Raw genomic sequence first — 24151 nt, 5'->3', positions numbered from 1 at the left:
TTTTTTTGTATTAAACCTTTATTCCCAGAGACTGTGGGCAGCAAGAAAAATTTAAAAGGAGAGGAGGGCAGAGTGGCGCACACCTGTAATACCAGGACTTGGAGTCTTGAGGCAGGGGGATGGGTGGGCTTGCATAGCAAGACACTGTCTCAAAAGAAAGAAAAGGGGTGGGGGTGGCCAGAGAAGTGGCTGAGCAGTTAGGAAGGAATGCTGTTCTCGCAGAGGACGCGCATCTATCAGGCAGCTCACAACCACCTGTAACTCTAGCTCCAGTGACTCCGGTGGCTCTGTGTTCTATAGACACCTATAAGACACACATAATTGAAAATAAAATAATAAAGCTTTATTTAAAAGGGGGAGCTGGAGAAATGGCTCAGCAATTATGAATACTTGCTGCATTTGCAGAGGCGGACCCAACTTGAGTTCCCAGCAGCCACATTGGGACAACTCACAGCAACCAGTAACTCTAACTCCAGAGAGCTGGACATCATCTTCTAGCCCACAGGAACACACACACACATGAATAAAATTAAACTCTTCAGGACTGGAGAGCTGGCTCAGTGGTTAAGAGCACTTGTGTTTACAAAGCACCCAGGTTCGATTCCCAGCCCCACATGGAGGCTTACCACCTCTGTGAGCACCAGCCTGTATGTGGTGCACAGACATCCATGCAGGCAAAACACTCATACACGTAAAATAATAAAAATTAAATTAAAACTTTTTTTTTTTTTAAGAAGAGGAAAAGAGCGGGCTGGTGTGCATATTCAGGCACTGCGAGGAGTGCCGGTGTCTGCCAATAGACTGTTAGGGCCGCCATCTGCTGAGAGTCAGGTGTGTTTCGGATACCCGTGTCATCCCTCTCCTGTCGCTCCTCCTCCCTCTGCAGGTCCATATGAAGGATGTCATGTCAGCACTGTGGGTCTCAGGGCTGGACTCCAGCTACCTGCGGGAGCAGATGCTGAATGAGCCCTTGGTACGAGAAATCGTCAAAGAGTGCAGCAACATCCCGCTCAGCCAGCCGCAGCAGGGGGAGGCCATGCTGGCCAGCTTCAAGCCAAGGGGCTACTCAGAGTGCATAGTGACCATTGGAGGGGAGGAAAGAGTGTGAGTGTGGCAGGGGCCTTGGGAGAAGGGTGTGGGGGAGGGGGAGTTACAACACACGAGAAATGCAAGGTAATATTCTGGGCCAAAATGTGACAGTAATTGGCTTTCTGAGATGGTTAACCGTGTGTCAACCTCTGACATCGACAGTGGGGTTCTACTGTGAACAGAGGTGTAAAACATCAATTGTGTATTTCCTTAGTTCACGGAAACCCACGGCCGCCATGCGATGTATGTGCCCTCTCTACGACCCTAATCGGCAGCTGTGGATCGAACTGGCCCCTCTGAGCATGCCCAGAATTAACCATGGCGTTCTCTCAGCAGGTACGCTCCGCTTAGCTCTAGCAGAGCCCTGACCAAGGAGTATGTCGTTTCCGGCCTCTGCAGACGCGCAGGCACAATTTTTCCTGGTGTGGTGCCACACACCTTTAATCGCAGAACTTGGGAGACAGAGGCAGGAGGATCTCTGAGTCTGAGACCAGCCAGGTCTACCTAACAAATTTAGGTTAGTAGGGATATGTAGTTGTATACTGTCTCCAAAAAAAAAAAAAAAAAAAATAGGGAGTGTGGCTCTACAGTAGTGTGGCCGGGCTTTGGGCTCCATCACCACCTGGTGTGGTGACATGAGTTCCAGGGATCAAACTCAGGTTATCAGCCTTTGCAGCAAGCTCTTTTTCCTGCTAAGCCATTTCGTCTGCCCTGTTCGTCTTCATCCATTTGTCTTCCTGCCTGTGCTGCCTCTGCTCTCAGAAGTCTTGCCAGGCATGTCAGACCTTCCTCCTCTATCCTCTGCTTGCTCGTGTCGGCTTCTGGCTTCTGTCTCTCTGTTGCTGGCTTGATGGTGGCTTTTGATTTATCTTCTGTGACTTTTCAGCTTTGAGAATCTATTGGTCCTTCCATGGGGCTTTTCTGTTTCTGTTTCTCTGTGAATCTTTGCTCGGTGTACACTCATTTCTTAGTTATGTTTTCCGGTTGTGGCAAGGGTTGTTGCTTTGCCTTCTCTAGTTATCCAGTCAAGTCTTGGCAACCCGGTTGCCAGTGCTTGCTTCTGCTCTCACTCCATGGGACCATGTTTCCTGATGTGCCTGAGAGCTTCGCTGGATGTTCTTCTTCACAGGAACAATTAATGCCTTGCAACATGTCAGGTAGCCTGGGCTTGCATGAAAGTGCCCTCTTTCTACAGTAGAGGTTTGACGTTTGTTTCTGATAATCGCAGGAAAATACTATGTTTCCAAAATTGAGTTCAAGCTTGAAACTTTCTAGACAAGGTTTAAATCAGTCAGGCTGGACAAGGTGGGAAAAGGCACTTGCCACCACTGAGGACCTGAGTCCAATCCCTGGGGCTCACACAGTGGAAGGAAAGAAACAACTCCTACAAGTTGTTCTCTGACCTTCATATGTGATTCGTGGCATGTGCACATGCACGTACATACACACATACACACGTGCACTTGAAACTGTTTTAATTTGAATTTTTTGAGAATACCATTCATGAGTACATTTTATATTTATACTGTTCCTATCCTTTCCTCTTCTCCTGCCAACGCTTCTGTTTTCCACTGTGACCCCATCTCAAATTAATGACCTTTTGTAAAATATATATATGTACATACACACGCACATATACATATGTGTGTGTAATCTCCTGAGTCAGTGTTGTCTGTATGTACATGTATCTAGGGTTGACCACTTAAGATTGGGAAACCTATCTAGCTGCTTCTAGAACTTCCTCTAGAAGCACACGGAGCCTTATGAGGTTTTTCCCCTGCTGTGGACGGTTATGGTCTTGTGCAGGCGACCCAGCTGTTGAGAGTTCGTTGGTGCAGCTTCCCTTCCTGTCTAGAAGACACTGTCTCGCAGCAGATGTCCTGGCCCATCTGTCCCCACCCTCTCTTCCATGATGTCCCCTGAGCCTTAGATGCAGGGCTTGTGTTATGATGTGTCAGTTAAGGTCGGGCACCCTATGGTCATTTACTTCCTGCAGTCTGGCCAGTGGTACTCACTGCTCTAGCCTCCAGACAGCAGCCTCTTTGACGAGGCTGAGAGCCGAACTCACGAGAGAGAGTGTGTACAATGTCAAATGTAATTTTTTTTTGAGGGTTTGGGTATAGTTTATTCAGTGGGTTATGGAGGGAAAGGGGAAGAGGAGAGACAGGCACAGCGAGAGAGAGAGAGAGAGAGAGAGAGAGAGAGAGAGAGAGAGAGAGAGAGAGAAACACAGAGAGAGAAACACAGAGAGAGAAACAGAGAGAGAGAAACAGAGAGAGAGAAACAGAGAGATAGAGAAACAGAGAGGAAGGGGGAGGAGAAGAGAGGAGAAAGTACCTTTTCGGGAGACAGGAGAAAAAAGTGTCAAATATAATTTTAAAAAAGAAAGTTGAGTCAGGCGGTGGTGGCACATGCCTTTAATCCCGGCACTTAGGAGGCAGAGGCAGGCGGATCTCTGTGAGTTCCAGGCCAGCCTGGCCTACAGAGCGAGTTCTAGAACATCCAGAGCTACACAGAGAAACCCTGTGTCGAAAAACCACAAACAAACAAACAAAGACAGTATTGAGTAAAGTAGAATGGCCAGAGTGACTAATAAGTTTGGATCTGTCACCAGGGAACAAGAAGATTGTGAGGGGTGGGGAGGGGAGCTCTGAATGCACCATAGCACTTGCTGAAGGTGTCCTATGTGTCCCCTGTGCTTTCTTCAGAAGGGTTTTTGTTTGTGTTGGGGGGCCAAGATGAAAATAAGCAGACACTGAGTTCGGGAGAGAAGTACGACCCAGACGCCAACACGTGGACTCCTCTCCCGCCCATGAATGAGGTACGGTGTGGTTTGTCTCCAAGGTGTTTCTTTTCTCCATGGCACCTGTATCGGTGTGGGTTCTAGTGTACAGAAAGAAGAAGCAGCCTGGCTTCCCACTGCCTGGAGCCCTATTCTCTCTCATTGCCTCTCCTGCCTTTTCCTGCCCCGCCTCCTCATGGCCTGCTGCCTGGGCCACCTCCCTATTGTTTGCCCCAGCCTCCTTCCTCTCTTGATCCCCACCTCTGCACACGCTGGTTTTTCGTGTTCCTACAGAGACTCCACAAGCCCGGAAGTTGTTATGTTCTGTTTGGGCTGCAGGCGAATGATAAGCACCTCTGGCTTGTGTAGTTCCTGATACTCTGGCATGCCCTGTTCCCCACGAGGGCCAGTCCTGGCCACGGACAGTCCACAGTGCCTGGCTTTTGTCATCCGTCACGGTCTCTTCGGAAGCCTGCCTACCCATCAGTGCTCAGAATCAATGCCACGGATTTAGTTATCCTGGGAGACAGGCGTTCTTCTGAGTTCTGTAGGTTAAGCACAGAACCTCTGAGCCTGCATCTTTGGTCCCTGGTCCTGAGGAGTGACTGGCTCTGTCTGTTGTGCTGAGGAAGCCACACATAATAGTTCTGAGGAGAAAGAGTATCAAAGGCTCTTCTCTGCTGGGATGCTGGAATAAGACAGTGCCTGTGACATTTAGCAAACGTTGAACATCCACTTTCTCCTACAAAGATTTGTGATGTCTCTCCAGGCAAGACACAACTTTGGGATCGTGGAGATCGATGGGATGCTGTACATCCTTGGAGGGGAGGATGGTGACCGGGAGTTGATTTCCATGGAGTGTTATGATATTTATTCAAAAACCTGGACAAAGCAACCTGACTTGACCATGGTTAGAAAGGTGAGTGCAACGGGCTGCGGTAGCTGGTGTCTTTGCAAGCTGACTCCAAAGTCAGTGTCTCTTCCTGGGGATGGTTGTTGCAGTGGGGAGGCTCATACTCAGGGGCTCACATAATGCTCTTCTGCTACACATCTTCAGTATTCGGTATGCTCTTGAACAATGCCGAGAGGATCAAGGCTCGAGAATTCTAGACAGATCTCTGCTGGCAGCTTGCCTTCATGTGAGCAGTTACACATCCCGAGTGGAAAGAGCCCGTGCGAGTGTGAGTCTGCCTCCGAGCAGCAGTGCTGGCTTGCAGGGACGGTAGAAAATACTTTGTGCTTAGCCTGATCTCTCCTGCACTCCTCATGCCCTCTACAAGTAAAAAACTGCAGTGTCTTCCTCCCATGAGCCTCCCTCACTTAGCCTCAGGTCACAGGCAGAGCTGTCCATCAAGCCGTCTGGATATCCTGTCTTCTCTTACTGTGTACCCGTCCAGTGAGACCATTGTGACAGCGACTGAGCAGCTCATTGTTCCAAGAATCTTAACTCTTGGGAACTCGAATACTGGTGAAAGGAGACGGATGCTGGAAAGCCCCTTCTACTCCCATCTCAGCCAGTGTGGCACGGAAGGAACTTGTGGCTCGTGCACATCAGGCAGTGCTGTGCGTTGCTTACATCCAGTTTTCAAAGCTCCTGTGAAAAGCAGATAGACTTTGGGGACATCAGGATGGCTCAGTGGGTAAAGGCGCTTGTTGCTGCCAAGCTTCCACACGGTGGAAGAAGAGAGCCAGGGCAAAAAAATATATATATATATATATATATATATATATATATATATATATATATATATATATATATATATATATTATAAGATTAGGAGCTGGGGTCCAGTTTCGAGGCAGAACACCGGCCCGGCATGGCCCCATAAAAAGTAAAGTATAGTTACTGCTTCTTTGCTGAAGATGGATGAAGACTCCTTCTCTGGGGATTTCCAGTACGTGCCTCCAGCTCTCTCCACCTCCCAAGCCCTGTGGGGTCATGCAAGGAGGTGTCATTGTTTTGCTCTTAGGAGTCAGCACTTGTCCTACGTATGTGACCATGCTCTCTGCGTCAGTTGCTGTCTGCTTATCCAGTTCCAATGACAAATGGTACCTCTCCCTGCCATTGTGGTTTTTTTTCTTTCAGATTGGCTGCTATGCAGCTATGAAAAAGAAAATCTATGCCATGGGTGGAGGATCATATGGAAAATTGTTTGAGTCTGTGGAGTGTTACGATCCACGGACCCAGCAGTGGACTGCCATATGTCCACTGAAAGAGAGGAGGTGAGGCAGAGTGTGTGTGCCCCTCAGTGTGCCACTGTTGATGGAGCTGAGGCCTCAGAGTATGGCATCTCCTAAAACAGAAGGCCCACGTGCCGTTACAACAAGCAGTAGAGACTAGAAAGGGAGCTCAGTGTTTGAGTGTGTGGTGCGCTGCACGGTGTCAGGACCTGGGCTCAGGTCCCCAGAACCTGAGTCAGTGCCAGGTAGGCAGTCCCGGCATTGGAAAGGCAGAGACAAGTGTTCCTGAGAACGCTGGCTTTCTAGACAAGTCCTGCTAACCCAAGTTAGCAAACTCTGGGTTCAGCTGAGAGATCTTACCTTAACGAATAAGGAATCCAGAAATTACTACTGATGTCGGCCTTAGGGCCTCCACATGCACACACACACGTGTGCCTAAACACGTGAAGACAAAAGCAGTTGGGTTGCTTGGGCATAGTGGTACCTCCCTGTCATCCCCGCACTTGAGAGACTGCTGAGGCAAGAGGATAGCTGTGAGTTCGAGGCTGGTATGGTCTACATAACGAGTCCCAGCCTACCCTGGGTACGTAATGGGACCCTGTCTCAAAGAGACCCCTAGACAGAAGGACAAGGAGTAGAGAACTTGGGGCTGAGGTCCTGAGCTCTGAGCCCGCACCTGTGTCCGTGGCCCTACAGGTTTGGAGCAGTGGCCTGCGGTGTTGCCATGGAGCTGTATGTATTCGGAGGCGTCAGAAGTCGAGAGGACATCCAGGGCAGTGAGATGGTCACCTGCAAGTCTGAGTTCTATCACGACGAGTTTAAGAGGTAAGCAGTGTTGAGGCTTCCGCCCGGGTTCTCTCCCTCTGTGAATTGGACAGTCTTGAGGCCCTCATATCTGTCCTTGCCCTCGGTGCTTTCAGAGATGTGTCTCAGCTTTGATTTCTAGTGACTTCTCTGAATTCTCTGTTTAGGGAGTATGTCCAGTGTGTACTAGATATTCTTTCAGTGACTTCAGAAGTTGAGGAGTGCCTTAGTTGCTTTTCTATTGCAGTGATAAGACATGATGACCAAGGCAGCTTATAAAAGAGTACATTTAATTGGGCTTACAGTTTTAGAGGGCTAGCATTCATGGTGGGGAAAAAAGGGCATGGCAGCAGCAACAGCTAAGAGCTCACATCTTGATCTGAAAATTGGAAGCAGAGAGACAGCAGTGTAAATGGCCAGAGCCTTTTTTTTTTCTTTTTTTTTTTTCTTTTTTTTTTTTTTTTTTTTTTTTTTTTTGAGACAGGGTTTCTCTGTGTAGCTTTGAAGCTTGCCCTAGCTCTGTAGAACAGGCTGGCCTCGAACTCACAGAGATCCACCTGCCTCTGCCTCCCAAGTACTGGGATTAAAGACGTGTGCCACCATGTCTAGCTTAAGGAAAACATTTTTACATTTTTTAAAATGCCTGCCAGGCCATGGTATGCTTCTGTGGTAGGTGCTGTCTCCTCTCACACACTTCCCCTCATAAGCACGAGGCAGTGTTCTCACCGCAATGACCCGTTCAGATCCCCACAGAAGGTCATGGCTGATCTTACGTGCTTCGGTCACGTTCATGTTACCAGAGGGGGGAGCCAGAAGATCAATGTTATCTCATTTCCTGCCTTTGAGATTGGGAGAAGAATGAGCAGGCACCAGGCGTTAGACACGCACATAAATGTCGCCCAGTCTGCCAGGCACTTTCCCTCCAGGGTATTTTCAGAGATGCTGTTGCTTCCCGTTACTTGGAGTAGACTGTCAGGGGAATTTACTAGACAGAAAACGAAGCCGTTTAGACGGTATTTGCTCTGTGGGGGTGGGCAGAGGATATCAGCGGCTTGCTACATTTCTTCTTTGATACGCTACTGTGGGGGCCGGCTGCCGCAGTAGGAAATAGTGTATTAATCTCTCCCCCAGACGAGCGTGAGACAGTCTGTCCCGCTTGATTAACAGGCAGTAGCAGCATGTTTGGCTTTGGATAAACACTGACACAACCCTCTCTTCATGACGACTGACTCAGTGCGTAGTCACTGTGAGCTGCAACTTGTCTGCAGTCGCTTGCTGACGTTCCTTCTTCATTTTGTCTGCTGCCTTGGGTGGAACTCAAATCTGGCTGTAAAGCTTCCCAGCTGTCAGGGGACATGCTGCGTTCTAGAGCCCTGGCATTCCTGCCAGTCACCTGCAGCATCTTTGTGGTTGGTAAACTTGACTACATGCTCTTAGTACCAAACTGCGGCCCTATGAGTAGAACCAACGCTCCTTTTTTCCATTTGTCTTCTCTTCCTTCTTTTTTTTTTCCTTTTTCTTTTTTATCTTCTTTCTTGACGGTCTCACTCTGTCGCCCTGACTGACCTGGAACTCTGTATAATCTAGGCTTGCCTTGAACTCACAGAGATCTCTCTGCCTCTGCCTCCATACCTGGTTTTAAATTTATTTTTTATTATTTATGTGTGTGTGTGTGTGTATATATGCATATGCACGTACTCAGGAAGGTCAAAAGAGGGTGTGAGATCCCCAGGAGCTGGAGTTATGAGCACCAGATGTGGGTGCTGGGAACTGAAGCCAGGTCTTCAGAAGGAGCAGTCAGCACTTCTGACCACTGTCCGCCTCCCCAGCACCCACATGAAAGCCAGGCCTGACATCGTCCGACACATATGTGCACGTGCACTGTCACATGTGAATACATCCACATCCATACAAGAAATAAATAAAACCCTTTGTCTCAGTTAGGGTTTCTATTGCTGTGAAGCGACACCATGACCACAGCAACTCTTAGAAAGAAAACATTTAATCAAAGGGGCTCACTTATAGTTCAGAGGTTCAGTCCATTATCATAGTGGGACACGGTGCTGGAGCTGAGAGTCCTACATCTTGTAGGCAGTGGGAAGTGTCTGAGACACTGGGTGTGACTTGAGCATTATATGAGACCTCAAAACCCGCCTCAAGAGTGACACACTCCCTCCAACACAGCCATACCTACTCCAGCAAAGCCACATCTTCTAATAGTGCCACCCCTTTTGGGGGGCCATTTACTTTCAAACCACCGACTTTTCATCCTAAAATATTTTTTTCACCAGGCCGTGGTGGCACACGCCTTTAACCCCAGCACTCGGGAGGCAGAGGCGGTAGGATCTCTGTTAGTTTGAGGCCAACCTGGTCTACAGAGTGAGTTCCAGGACAGCCAGGGCTGTTACACAGAGAAACCATGTCTCGTGGGGGGAAAATTTTTTCAAATAAAATACATACATCTCCAGCCCGTGTTCCCAGGCTCCCCAGTGTTAGTTTATAAACAGAAAGCAGCTGCTAAGACCTCTTGTCAGTGACATGCAGGACGTTTGCACATTTGTGAAACATTGAGCATGAGCAACACCAGATGCTGCACGGCCTCTGCCGGGCTCCTCTGTTCCTCTCTGAGGCCATGTCCCATGTAACGACACCAGAGCACAGGGAGGTGAGCGTGCGGCAGACCTGGAACCCGAGCAGCTCAGACTTCTGGCTGCAGGGCTCTCTGATGCACCCACCCTACTGGCCTGACTCTGTTCCCATAAATCCTGGCAGAAAAATAACACCCAGCTGCGGGGCAGCATTCCCGGGTATGCTCTCCTCGCAGCCGTGGGAGCTGCTGCCAGATGTGTGGTCTCTGTCAGCATGGAGACCATTCCAATTGTAAGGAGTCTCTTGTCTTTCCTGTCTTTGTTTCCTATTTTTAGGTTAAAGCTTTCCTGGGAAAATGCCATATCTTACTATTTTCTGTGGTTTCTGAATTTAAATAAATAAATAAATAAGGCCACAAGTTACTCCTGGTAGTGACACATGACACCCAGAGAGCAGGGACTTCTCTATCTGGATGTTTGTCTCTGTGCCCTCTTCCCAGCTGTGCCCACACTCTGACAGGATCCTCCCAGTTCTCTCCCTCTCAGGCCATTGCCATATTGTAGCTTTCACCTTGAGGGGGTGGGGTGGGGGGGTCTCTCTTGGGCACCCACCTTCTCCCCCGCTGCCCCCGCCATGGACTCTTCCTCCCCTCAGAGCAGGGTGTACATGCATTCCCCCTTCCCAGGCTTCTGCGAGGGGAAGCAGACACTGCTGCCCTCTGAGTGCCCCGCTGAGTGTCCTCTATGTCCTGAGGCTGAGGCCTCTCTTGTGGCGTCTTCCTTTCCCGAGTACTGTCCTTTCACCTCTGCCTGAGTCTCCTTCCTTGATACATGGTCCTTGTGCCAACTCTGAAGTTGTGTTGCCAATGCCATCTTTCATCTCTGAGAGTACAATAGAAGAGGGATGCTTGACACCTGGGCAGATGCTGGTGACCCTTGGACAGGGGGTCGTGTGGCAGGAAGGACTAACTCAATCCCTGGATTTCTTCTGCCCTCCAAAGACAAGAAACCCACTGTATCCAAGAGGAACTGGTAGAAAAAAAATACAGGCGAGTGAAACCTGTCCTCCATCAATTCTCTTAGAAAAGGTGGAAAAGGCCGGGCATGGTGGAATACACTGTAATCTTAGTACCCAGAAGGCTGAAACAGGAGAAGTTTTAGTTCAAGCTAACATCGATACATACTGCAAACTTAGGAGGGAGAGTGGGGGAGGAAAATGTGTGCAGTGTCCCCAGTGTGCTGGGTGACTGGGCTGGTCGCCATGGCTGTCCAGATGTGGTGTGTCTTCCCATCCCATCCTTGCTCTGCAGCTGCGAACTAGCTGGTGTTTCCTCTTCGTCCTGTTTGCACGGCTCAACAGAGAAGTTTTTCTGTCTTGGTCTTAGAAGGCAGGGCCAGCAGTTAACCTGCGCAGTGTGGTCTCAGGGCTGACTCAGCCATGTCTGAAAATTGGTCGTCCTGACATTCTGCAGAGAAGCACACTGCCTGCCCTTGCTGCCGTCCTTTCATTCCCACCTCACGGTTGGGAAGACGGGAGCACTGCAGCTGCCTCAGTAAGACTTGTGGGGTAGCAAGCAGGGAGCGAACCCTGCTCTTTTGTTTGTTTCTTCGTTTTGTTTTTGTTTTTCCCAGACAGGGCTTCCCAGTAGCTATGGAGCCAGTTCTGGAACTCACTCTGTAGACCAGGCTGGCCTCGAACTCACAGAGATCTGCCTGTCTCTGCCTCCCAAGTGCTGAGACCACCGCCCGGCGTGAACCCTGCTCTTGACCTCATCACTTTCAGTCATGGTCCAGCCTGGAGGCAGAAACCACACTGTAATCTAAACAGAGAAAATGCAATAATGTCTATAATTATTGACCAGCAATGACAAGGGATGAGAAGGACTCTGAGAGCAGCAGGCGTTGGGCTGGGATATGGCTCAGTAGGTAGATGCTTAACATTTGTGAGGTCAAAGTCCATATTCTTTTTTTTTTTTTAATATTTATTTATTATGTATACAGTGTTCTGTCTGTCTGTATGTTTGCCAGAAGAGGGCACCAGATCTCATTACAGATGGCTGTGTGCCACCATGTTGTTGCTGGAAATTGAACTCAGGACCTCTGGAAGAGCAGTCAGTATTCTTAACCTCTGAGCCATCTCTCCAGCCCCAAGATTTATTTATTGTATATACAGTATTCTGCCTGTAAGCATGCCTTCAGGCCAGAAGAGGGCACCAGATGTTATTACAGATTGTTGTGAGCCACCATGTGGTTGCTGGGAATTGAACTCAGGACCTTTAGAAGAGCAGGCAGTGCTCTTAACCACTGAGCCATCTCTCCAGCCCAAAGTCCATATTCTTAGCCCCAGCAAACCAAGTGATCATAGACTGGGGATGTGGCTCAGAAGAGAGCATGATGGAGCCCTGGGGCCCATCCTTTGTACTCCATAACTCAGCCTGTTACCCAGAACTCATGAGGTAGAAGGATGAGAAGTTAAGGTCATCCTTGGCAGCTTAGCATGTTAGAGGCCAGCAGGGGCCCTGTCTTAGAGGAGGGGAAAGGAAGAGGGAAGGTAAGGTAGGAGAGGGGCAGGGAAATGTGGTGGTGGCTTAGCTTTATTTTATAATCTTGGGTAAATAATCTTGTTTCCTTGTTTCTTGGAATTCAAAATAAGGAAGCTGTTTCCTAACAGCCAGGGAAGAGTTCCTTGAAGTCCAAGTGAGATGTTCCTATGGTGGTTTGACTTCAGAGTTCACTCCCTTGCTACACAGGCTCCTTCGCTGCTGTGCAGAGCAGAGAGGCCAAAGTGTCCGCTGAACTGCATGCACCATCCTCGACAGTGAGGCCTCAGGGCTGCTTAAGTGGTGGCTATGATTTGGCATGCCTGTAAGCTATTAGTGGGAAATGGGCCACGGTTTCCTGAGTGAATGTTACTGCAGGGCAAAGCCTAGATTTTATCTATCTCATAGGAAGGTCAGAGAACAACCTTTGCAGGAGTTGATTCTTCAATGTGGATCCCAAGGATCAAACTAAGGCAACAGGCTGAGCAGCAAACACCTTTACTAACTGAGCCATATCTGTTTGCAGTAATTTTTATATGTATTTCTGTTTATGAGTGTTTTGCCTGTATTATATGTATACCATGTGTGTGCCTGTGGCGGTCAGCAGAGGGCATCAGATTCCCTAGAAATGGAATTTCAGATGGCTGTGAGCCACTATGTGGGTGCTAGAAACTCAATTGAATCCTCTGTAAAAAGAACAAATGCTCTAAACCCCCGAGCCATCTCTCCAGCCCCAGGAGCCATTTTAGGCCTCTAGAAAAGTCTCATAAAGTCAGGGTATTCCCATAAATCATACGTTTGCCTTCTAATGCTAGTGTCCCCATTGACCAGAACCCTAGTGTCAAAGCTATGCAGGGCTTGCCTAAAGTACAGACTGCCAACAATGTCACCTGCTCTCTGCCAACATGTCCCTTGCCTCAGTTCAACCTGGATTGAAGTTGCCAACAGGTGCTGTGTTTCCTTGCTGCCCCTTAGCCTGTGATAGCCCCTGTCTTTCCTGACTTTGACACTGAAGGTTAGTCAGGTTTTTTTTTTCCTAGAAAGCCTTTCTTAAAAGGGCTTATCTTATTTTTATTTGTGTATATGTTCTCTAAAATGAGCAAATTTTTGCAAAAGAAGGTGCATAAAAGTACCCCGTAAATGTGTGCCAAAATCCCCAGCACAGTTAGACTTAAGGGAATTCTTGTTATAGTGGCTCAGTCTTCAAAGGACTGAGGGCACCAAGACCCAGTGAGTATGAACAGCTGGGATTCCCACGCCTCACTAACTAGAAGACAGAGCAGCATTGTATTTTGAGTAAGAGGGATATTTTCTCATCACATGCCACATGCCCTTTCTGCAGAATCCAGCCGTTCTGGAAGTCCACCAAAAACAAGAACCAAACAAGGCTCAGGCTTACCTAATGTCCCTGACGGTTGTCGTCACAGCAGCCCAGCCAGAAGGCATCCAGATGAGTGCTAGCAAGTGTGCTGGAACTTTAACACTAGCATATCCCTGGGCTGGAGAGATGCCCAGTGGTGAAAACCACTTGCTGCTCTTGCAAAGGGCTGGGGTCCAGTTCCCAGCACCCACATCAGAGGGGCTCACGGTTGCCTGTAACTGCATTTCCAGGGGGTTTGGCTTTGTCCTCTGCCCTCCATGGGCACTGCAGTCATGTGTATGCACATACCTACACACAGACATACACACACAATTAAAAATTTAAAAGGGGGAAGGCAATAGTATGTGAGTAAGCCACACATGAATGAGTCCGGGAGCTGTGGTGCTGGCAGAGGCAGTCCGACTCTGTGGCAGTCACTGTCGGAGCGTTTGTTGTCTGTCTCGACAATAACCACAGCCACGGTTCTTGCAAGTGGAGTGGGGGTCAAGAGTGGCTGTGCACAGTGTGCTGGTGTCTTGCCAAGTTGCACTGTCCCCATTTGTCTTCCTAAGCATGCCATTTGTTCTTTTGACTTCTTGAGTTGTGTCTGTTGGCCTTGCTTCCAGGTGGATCTATCTTAACGATCAGAACCTATGCATTCCTGCCAGTTCATCCTTTGTGTACGGCGCTGTCCCCATAGGAGCCAGTATTTATGTTATCGGAGACCTTGACACAGGTGAGAAAGGTGCGGGGGTTTCTCGGGAGCTGCTTCCAGGGGCTCAGGTGCACCAGCTCAGCTCTGCCCCCTCTCTGGGTCTAGGTACCAACTATGACTACGTGCGTGAGTTTAAGAGAAGCACGGGCACCTGGCACCACACGAAGCCACTCCTGCCGTCCGACCTTCGGCGCACAGGTTGCGCAGCTTTGCGCATCGCCAACTGCAAGCTCTTCCGTCTGCAGCTGCAGCAAGGCTTGTTCCGCATCCGGGTCCATTCCCCTTGAAGAGGAAGAGGAGCCAAAAGCGAGGTCCTGCCCCAAGCGCATCACGTGGCTGGTCGTCAGCAAGCGCAGAGAAGCAGCTCCATCTTGCTGTGCTGGGCATCAGTATGGTTACTCTTCGGTGGTTTTTTAATGCTTAGAAACTTGGGCTTCTGCTCTTGTTTGGAGACCACGTAACTGTTGAAAAACTACCCGGGAGGAATCAGTTCCTCCAGCCGATGCGTTCGTAAACCGTGGAGGCTAGTGAATGTCAAAAGGAGGGAGTGGGGGGTGGTGTCATGTGTAATGTCAGAGTTACAGCCCTAAGGTGCGTATTCCCGCAAGGGAACTCTTACCTAACTGAATGTGTCCCAGTGTATGTGGCTGAGGTAGACAAACAACAGAACCCATATATGCAAGCCAACATACCCAGCACACAAGGCTCTCCTTGTATGGTGTGGAGGGGTAGATGCCTAGCCACACTCAGTAAACTGAGGTTTGTGCCAGTTAGTTCCCATTTATTACTAGTCCTCTGTCTTAAGATTCTTTAAGAACTATATTCTGATGAACTGAGACTAAGATAAAACTCCTCTCTGACAACAATCTGTCTTTCAGTTGCCCAAAGAGCTCAAGTCCGCAGCCCCGTATGAGCTTAAAGGAATCGCTCGCTATAAAAGACCCCACATTCTGAGAGAGTTCTGGGGGCGCTGAGAGCTTGGGAGGGAGCGTGTACCATTCTTTCTACGTGGAAAAGCAAACTCCAGGCTGGTAGCACAGAGGAGACTTCAGAGTCGAGCAAATGACAGAGGTCTGCTGCAACTAAAAACAGTGAAACGCTAAAAACACAAAAAAGCTGTCCAGGTGATGTCCATAAGAATCAAACCCTCTACCCTGTCAGAAAGCACACGAAGTCCTGTTTACTGCTGCTTAGACATTACAAACTTATCTTCAAACGCAGGTGTGTTTTGAGTCTCGTCTTTGTAACAGGCTGCCCCCAAAGCCGTTCTCTGGTAGTTTTAGATGACTTTCACTCCCAGTAAAGTTTGGCTGGTAGAATGAACTACCTCAACTTAATTTCATTCTGTTCCCGTTAGTGCCCTCTTCCTTTTTCCCTCCTTCCCCATCTCTCATTGCCACCTCCACCCTCCTTCCCATTTCCCATTAGTAAAAACAAACCAATCTTTAGTTGGTGGAATTTATCTCATAAGATACTGTTTTCCATTCAGATTATGCCCCCTTGGTGTGAAGTCAGGGACTGGAGTGCACTCCATTACTTGATAGTGTGAGTTGTATGCAATATCAAACTTCTAGTCATCTTGATACAGAGTTCCTTGTTTCTAATTGTTTTCTACAAGTTTCTTTCTTGGCTAGAAGAGGCAACATTGTATCTTAGTGATTGCTAAACGTATAAGTACATCCTTTGGTTATAAATTGGAGAACAGGAATTTCTTCTAGAAACTTCCTACGTGAGATGTTTATATGCAATTAAATTGCATATGAAACATTAATCCTCTTTTCCCCCACCTGTGGACCTGAAAAGGCATGGCTTCTCTGCAGGAATTTTCCTATACCTGTCTGGAGTGATTGGCATTATAAAAAGTTGGGGAGAAGAACCCAGAGGGTGGGTGTAAAAAGGGCTGGGCGTGGCTTCCTAACTCAGCTGTGGCCAGAAGCAACTTGGCAAGAGAAGGTCTAAGTTTTTATCCTTTGCTCTAGGCCGGATGTGCCACGCATCCGTGCCATCCCATCCAGTCAGATTTATTGTCAGTCAGTGGATTATGTTGCATATCAGCCATGTTGCTTTCCATCGACGAAGCCACAGCAGAAAGAGCACCTCTGCTCTTCCTGAGATGGGGGCTTCAGAGGAGAGAAATTGCCAGAAGGGCAAGTTGACTTTGGTGAAATACCTGCACAGGACAGAGCCATGGCCTGCCAGAGCAGAGAGAAACCGGCGCAGGACAGCTGTGGTAACTGCTCTGTTTTGGTTTTTATTTGTTGTGTTGTTGTTGTTTGTTTGTTTAAACTCCTGAAGTTTAAAATTCTCAGTGTGCTTCAGGCCTCTCCAAGGAGACAGTTCCTTGTTTAGAGTCATGGGTCCAATAGTGATGTCACTAGTGCCTGTTGACTTGGTCAGTTCACTTAAAAAAACAAACAAACAAACAAACGGGTTTTTCAATTCAGTTCATTGACACTATGGCTGCAGAAATTAATGTTTTATAAAATAAATTTGCAACTTAATATGGGATGCAATAACAAAAGCTGCTAAGTGCCAAACTGTTATTTTTAGGCGTGTGTGTGTGTGTGTGTGTGTGTGTGTGTGAGAGAGAGAGAGAGAGAGAGAGAGAGAGAGAGAGAGAGAGAGAGAGAGAGACTATCCTGTTGAAAAGTGGGGCTGTATTTAATTTTACTATGATGTTTCAAAGTCAACCATACCTCTTGGTAACCACTCTTTTAGTGTCGAGCAGTAGCTTGTAGCCCGTCTTTCAGGTTGTGTTTCACTACTGCACCTGTGTCTTGGTCAGGTCTGCGTGAGTGGTCCTTCCCGTCTCAGTAAGGCACTTTGACCTGGTAGATGTTACATTTGGCAGCGGAGGCTAGATCTTAAAATCTGAAACACAAACATCTTGGGGGAAGTGCAATTTCTTTTCACTGGAAGGTCTTAGGCTACAGTCGTGTAATCAAGACACCCTTCTAGGCTAGAGTCTAAAATATGTTTGTTTATTTCTCTAACATATCTAAACATAGATTTTTTCAAAGATTTAAGTGCTTAATTTAAAATGAAGTGTTTTTTATGTGAAGAGTGTTTATGTTCTGTGCGATGAGAAAGCGTGAGAGATGTGCGTGCGTGCTGTGCCACGTGACTTGACACGTCTGTCTGTATATGTTTACTTTTGAATCGTAGTCATGAGCTATCTATGCTACCGTCTCCTGGTGCTTCAGATAAACCTTGAGTCTGTCGACCTTCAGTTACACGGCTGTGTCAAACACGTGCCATGTGTAAATGCGGAACCTTTGTGGACAGTAGTCAATTTTACTAGCTTTGCATCTTTTCCTTAGCAGGAGCGAAAACTTGGATTTACCAGCTAGCAGTTGGTCCTAGGAAGGGATGGTCTAAGGGGCCGAGCGTGCTATGTGGTTGCTCTAAGGAGTCATGGCTCTGGTTGGGCTTTCCAACCAAACATCTGCTGGGGCTGTGTCTGAGTCTTGTTTGTGCTGAAGCGAGTGTTCTGTTACATCTCACAGCTACTGAGGCTACTCTGATCTCCAGTGGCTTGACAGTGTCACCATACCCTTTATAAGTGGGGAGAGGCCACCCCTCAGAGGTGTCTTGGAAACACGGTCTCTTCATGGAAGTGGCGAATGTAGGGCTGTCCTTGCTGTGGTGCCTCAGATTCTCACAGGATGCCAGTCAGGTGTCTAGGGAAACAACCGGCTCTCCTTGAGGGCTCTACTTGGTAACTCCTCTGCAGTGCCCTGCGCCAGGGGTCTCAGAAGTTCTCTCTTATAGTGGGGAGGCTTTCCTGGTTACACAGTCCTCCTGTGGTCGGATGCTCTGGAAAGGGGTGAGGTGACTTTTACCATGCGCACTTAGAAGCTTCAGAACTACCTGAGAAGTGCCCACTGGAAGGGTGAGCAATGCGTCCTTCTTGCGGTCACTTCCCCTTAGCCAAGAGAGCACCTACAAAGCCAGGGATTGAAGAGGCGTGGCAGCGCCTGCCCTGGGTCACCCACCAAATACAGAGGACCTCCCTAGAATTGTGCTCGCGTTTCGGGGAACCTTACAAAGGAGGCAGAGGGGACACAGCCCTCCCTCTCTGTCTTATAAGTTCGCTGGAGCTTGAGCAAGAACCCTGTCTATGTGAGTTGGTCCAGGGTTTGCAAGTAGGCATCGAGTCACAGTACCCTGGCCTCCAATGGGATGCTTTTCCCTAAGCAGAGAACGCGCTCTTCAATTCTTCTGGGCTTTAAGTGAGAAGCTGTGTACATAGGTGGGCTGGCCTCAGAAATCCCAAGTGCCTCGTGTACTACTCGCACGTGCCTGCGTCCCCAATGGACGCTGCACCTGTGCCCAGCGCGCCTCATAACGCTCATCACGTGAATGTTAGGTTGATTGGCTACATCTGACATGGGCTTAAAATCTTCTCCATGTCTGAGGTGGGTAGGGGTGCTCTCCTCTTCCTACAGTGAACATTCAAGTGGGCACAGAAGCCAGGCCTTGGGGTTACCAAGGGTAATCCAGCCAACTCAGCAAGAGCTTGAGCTTCCTCAAGCATGCAGGTGTTTCTACTCCCAAAATGGACATCATTTGTAGTATGGGCTCAGCCCCCAGACCAACATTCTGGCTGGAGAAACCGGAAAACCTTTTCCTCTCCCTGTCAGTTGGCTGTTGAAAGTCTCCCACTTTCCTGAGTGTCTTCTGGAAGCAAGGCCTGGTTTATTCATAAAGACTAAAGCTAACATTTCATTGATTGTCCTCACTCAGTCGGGGAGGGAGGGACTGCTTTGGCAAGCCGAGGGGTCTTTCTGCCTTCTGAGTAATCCCTAAAGGCTCCTTCTGGCTCATTTTGATGTTCACATACAGTTCTGGGGTAGGGATGAGAGTGAGTCCATTGACTCAGACGGTGGGTGTCTCACTCTCGCTGCCAGTGCAGTCTGGGTGGGGTTGAAGAGTAAGCTCTTCCGCATATTCTGCAGCTCGGAGCGGCCCTGCCTCCTGCCTGGAGAATTTCTTCAAGCTGCACCAGGGAAGTCTCCGTAGCTTACTTTATGGTATTTCCTGTTGAATCGGATGGGAATACTTGCAATCATTCCCATTCTTTGTGTTTCTGGGGAAAAACAAACCCTCTTGTCCGCTACCTCATGGTGCGGCATTGGATTTGTTCTGTCCTGCAACAAGCGCCTGGAAGCAAGCAGTGAGCAGCCTTGAGAAGGTCAGTTCTCTCAGGCGTAGTTTCCATTTTCGTACTTTTTAAAATATGCACTTTAACCCTGGAGGAGCGGGAATTCTTCTGGGGCTTCTGCGAGGCAACGACTTGAAACTCAACTTGAACTTGAAAGAGTCATTTAAAGGCGATGTTTTCTTGTAGTAGAAAAGTCGCGCAGCAGCGCTGTGCAGTTTCTGTCCTTGTTAGGATCAGAGGAGAGCGTGTCTGCTATTTGACACGGTGTTTAGAACTTAGATGCTTGAGGCGGCTGTGATGTTTCTTGCAAGGTGCTGCCGATTCCTGGGAATTCCTCCTTTTGCTGACTCCTCCCTACATTCTCTTCTTCCTTCAGTTCTGGGAGCACCAGATGTCAGAATGAAACAGATGTTTTCCAGGTTCACGATCAAGCTTGACCCAACTACCTTGAATCACGCTTTACTTAAGAGCATGACTCATCTGTCACACTCGTAGGGGACTCTCCTGCGCTTCACCCTGCACGTCCCTTCTCCACACTGACCCAGACTCTGGTCTTTCCTGGTCCCCAGGTAGGAATGACATCACTGAGGGAGCTCAGCAATTGGAGACACTCTTTCAGGAGTTCGTTCTTATAGGAACGGCCACTTCTCAGGTCACAGTTGGACCTGGCCTGCTAAATAGGAGACCTGGGTAATCAACAGAGGCCAGCCCTCTTTTCAGCTTTCTGTTCCCCTCAGAGTACTGCACTCTCCTGAGTGTTCCCCTCAGAGCTCTATCCCTGGGTTCCAGCCCTCCCTTCAGAGCCTGATACATTTTAAAACCTCATGCAAGTGTAGTGCCCTAAGACTTTAATCCCAGCACTCAGGAGGCAGAGGCAGAGGCAGGCAGATCTCTGAGTCTGAAGCCAGCCTGGTCTACAGAGTGAGTTCCAGGACAGCCAGGACTACACAGAGAAACCCTGTCCCAAAAGTCAAAAAATCAACAACAATAAAACACCTCATGCAATCAGATGATTGAATGTGTATTCTGGTGCTTTCAGAGTTGGCCCAGAGACTGTAAAATGGCGAAGCTTCTCCTCAGGTGGCAGCGTCTGTGCCCAAGTGAGCAACAGGAGCCCATGATTTAAGAGAGCAAATCCTCCCTTCCTGCTTAAGCCCCAGGTCTGTGGTTTTGGTTATTCCTAGGGATTTACCTGGGACTTGAACAGGCCCAGTAGTCAAGAGCACAGGAAGTTGGAGAATCTGGGGTTGAAGACTTTTGCCACCTATGTTCTGGTCTGAAGTTTGCCTTTGGAGAGAGGACGTTGACCTCCCTGGGTGGTAAAGAAAGGATGCCTGTGGAGCCTGGGTGGTGATTACACTTAAGTTGTGGTGGCTGTCATTGCTCCGTCATCATCTGTCCACACAGAGTGCTGTGAGACCCCGGGCCAGGAGGGGTCTGCTTGGAGCTGAACATCCGGGCCTCCTGCCAGTGCTCACCCTAGTGTCTGCCACCACATTAGATACCAGCAAATGTCTGCCTGTGCATACAAAACGTGTTTCCTTCTGGCCACATGCCACCTCTCACCTCTAGCGCTAATGGTTATATTCAGGATAACCACGGATATCAGAAACACCCAACACATGTGCTTGGAGTGTTCAAGTATTATGGTCAAGTCAGGTGTGTTGGTGACACCTTTAGTGGCAGCACTTGTGAGGCAGAGGCAGGCAGATCGCTGTGAATCTGAGAACAGCCTGGTCTACATAACAAGCGCCAGAACAGTTAGGGACTACACAGAAAAATCCTGTCAAAAAACAAAATAGAGAGAGATGGTCAGTAACCCTCTTGAGAGCTTGCCTAATCGAGTCGTCTGAGATTCCTTAAAATCCTTTACTAAGGTGGAATTTTACTTTTAACCAGAATATCAAATTTATCATCAGGACTGACCAAACAAACTAGGTATTTTCTACATCTCTGACTGAGGTCACAAACCTAAGCTTCTTCTTTTTTTTTTTTTTGGATTTTTGAGGCAGGGTTTCTCCGTAGCTTTTTGGTTCCTGTCCTGGAACTAGCTCTTGTAGACCAGGCTGACCTCGAACTCACAGAGATCCGCCTGCCTCTGCCTCCTGAGTGCTGGGCGCCACCACCGCCCAGCAAGCTTCTGCTTCTTTAACTTGGATATCGTGCGTGGAAACTGCTCCCCTGTGTCCGTGGTGAAGCCTCCAGCCTAGAGGTTGTAGGCAAGCATGCAATGTGGGGTACAGCAGCCTGGGACCACCAAGCCACTTAGCAGTGACCAGGCTCTGGCCTGATGCTGGGCTTACAAAGGAGGAGTGTACTACTCCAGAACATTCAGGCCAGTAGGCAGAATTACAGAATCTCATCACCTTGCTTATTATTTAATTTATTTTCTCTTGAGTGTTTTGAGACAAGGTCTTAAGCCTCCTGCCTCCGCCTCCCAATGCTAGGTTTGCTCTTCTGTCGTCTTTAGACCCATGGGGTAGAACAGCTTAGGGGTAGCAGGGTGCCCTCTGCAGTACCAACTGATGGCTTCTGTGTACTCTACCAGGGCCCTCTGTGGGCAGGACAGTCGGTGCGATGCTCTGCCTGGCATTCAGAGCTCCTGCAGGCCAGGGCTTCTTGGGCTGTTTATTTAGTAAAAAGGGAATCCTTCAGAGGGTCGTGTGAAGCAGCCTTGTGTCCCTTCTACACTTGCCTCATGTCCTTCCCCTCTATTCCACTCATCATCACTTTGGTCCCTTGAGTGTGGCCATTGGCCACCACACCCTGGCAGTCCCTTCACCAGGGTGCTCATGGTATAATGGTCTTTTATTTCCAGAGATTTCTCTAAGCTATAATGTCCACCAGAACCATGATTTTTGGTTGACACATATTTTGTTTTAAGCTCTTTGCTGCCTACTCTGCCTTAAGCTGGTGAATGAAGGCCATGCCTCCCAAGTTGGGCTGGCTGCCCGGGAAGGTGCTTGGTGAACTCAGCCAACTTTCCCTGTAAAGCATTTCTAGGGGCCCCATTCTTATGTTCCTATTCTGTCTCCCCTCTGGTGAAAGCCTGCCATAGGACCCTCAGCCATTCACCTAGAAATGGGAACCCTGTGGTCACAAGGGAGCAGCCCCCAGCTCCCCTCCCCATCCTCGGTGGGCTGGGCTGTCTTATTGGCCCCTGATGGCCACCTAGATGCCAGAAGGAGTCTGAGAACAGGGTCCTTCCCACAGCCTGAGCAGTAACCTCTAGCAGTCTGAGGACTTCTGTCTAGGAGGAGGATGCTGGTTCTCTTTACCAGAGCTCTGTCGTCACACTCCCCTGCCCCTTTCAGACCTCTCACGCTTGTTCCCCGCCTGGCCTGGCTTTCTAGTCTCTTGAATTGTGTCACAAAGAAGAAAGGAAAAGGGGGCTAGCAAGGTGGCTCCACAGGGAAAGCCTGATGACCTGAGTTTCATTCCCAGGACCCATGTGGTAGAGAGAGAGAGCTGATTCCCACAAGTTTATCTTCTGCCCTCCCCCCAATCATATACATATTAATAAGGAAATGTATAAGAAAAATTAGAAAAAGGAAAAGGAAATAGAGCTGTAACTCATGCTGCTCCCTGGACCACGGAGCATGGGGTCAGCAGCCTAGCCAGAAGGCGTGCCTTCTTGGTCCCTGACCATACCTTTGTGCTGGCACTTTCCTCCTGCCAGCCAGTCCCAGAAGCTTCCTGGGCCAGCACCCAGCATAGCCCCAACCCATCTCAAGCCTCAAGCACCTGGAGATGAATAGGAGCCTTCCACACCTGCCCTGAGGTCACCAAGGGCTCTCTCTGAGTCAGGGGCCAGCACCGGGCCACACACACTACCTCAGCATCTAGCCTCAGTCACAGCATCGTGAGGTCCCAGATTGTCCATCGAGATGTACTCAGAGCCTGGATGGCCTCTCAGCGGCTGTCTGACACCTCCGTCTGTCTGCACTTGGCCCTGAAAACTGCTATGGGATTCCTTCCTGCATCCCGTGGCATGCTCCCAAGAGCAGGCCAGGCTTCCTTCTCCTCCTGTCTTGTTTAACTCTGACTTGAATATCCCAAGCGGTGAATAGAGTCCGAAGTGGGTATGGCAACAAGTTTGCACTGAGAAAGGGATCGCTTTTTCATGTTCTCATCGCAAGGGTATTGCTTCAAAAGAAACTCAAGAAAATGTGCATGTAATGTTGATGGCCAGGGTGATGAGGATTATGGTGGTCATGAATTGTAACTTAGAGTAGCCTCCTGTACTTGACAGGCTTTGTAAAAAATAAAAACAAAACAAAACAAAAAACAATAAGCCAGGTGGTGGTGCACACCTTTAATCCTAGCACTTGGGAGGAAGAGGCAGGCGGATTCTGTGAGTTCGAGGCCAGGCTGGTCTACAAAGCGAGTCCCAGGTCAGCTAGGACTGTTACACAGAGAAACCCTGTCTTGAAAAATAAATAATGAAAAAAATTTAAAAAGACAACAATAATAAACAGTGGAAACTGGTGCCCAGGGGGGAGTGTCATCAGATTTTAAAAACACCGAAGCCTAAGCACCCTGTCTGTCATGATGCACCTGCTTCCAGATGGCACCTTAGGGTCCAGCTTCATCATGGAGAGGGCATCTAAAGCCCATGGGCTGAAGAACCTTATGTTGGGAACTGTACCGAGTGGCCTTCTGTGGAAAAGAATAGAAAAGAAGCCAGGAATGGCACACACCTATAATCCCAGCACTCAGGAGGCAGAGGCAGGTGGATCTCTGTGAGTTTGAGGCCAGCCTGGTCTACAGAGTGAGTGCCAGGCCAGCCAGGACTACACAGAGAAAACCTGCTCAAAAAAAACACTAACAACTAACTAAATATATAAATAAATAGAAAAGAAAGCACAAACCGTATAGCAAAGCTTGCTTAGTTCAGTAGTCAGTGGCTTTTTCTGTCTATGGGGTCT

The 24151-nt window shown here is 48.7% G+C and overlaps 1 protein-coding gene across 1 annotated transcript in view; it reads left to right on the top strand.

Annotated features, from left to right (window-relative positions):
• The window catches only part of Gan (gigaxonin), a 55810-nt gene extending 32293 nt beyond the window's left edge, over window positions 1-23517 (top strand). Inside the window, exons 4-11 of the mRNA XM_057753543.1 lie at window positions 887-1104; window positions 1304-1425; window positions 3798-3910; window positions 4641-4790; window positions 5958-6094; window positions 6749-6877; window positions 13971-14080; window positions 14165-23517. Of these exons, the coding sequence (XP_057609526.1) occupies window positions 887-1104; window positions 1304-1425; window positions 3798-3910; window positions 4641-4790; window positions 5958-6094; window positions 6749-6877; window positions 13971-14080; window positions 14165-14346 (1161 nt within the window). The 3' untranslated portion in view covers window positions 14347-23517. The remainder of the gene's footprint in view (window positions 1-886; window positions 1105-1303; window positions 1426-3797; window positions 3911-4640; window positions 4791-5957; window positions 6095-6748; window positions 6878-13970; window positions 14081-14164) is intronic.
• Window positions 23518-24151: the final 634 nt, after the last annotated feature.

The sequence above is a fragment of the Chionomys nivalis genome, chromosome 21 (genome assembly GCF_950005125.1).
Source record: "Chionomys nivalis chromosome 21, mChiNiv1.1, whole genome shotgun sequence".
NCBI lineage: Eukaryota > Metazoa > Chordata > Mammalia > Rodentia > Cricetidae > Chionomys > Chionomys nivalis.
Note: the sequence above shows the minus strand (reverse complement) of the source record. Positions and strands in the feature narration are given on the sequence as shown.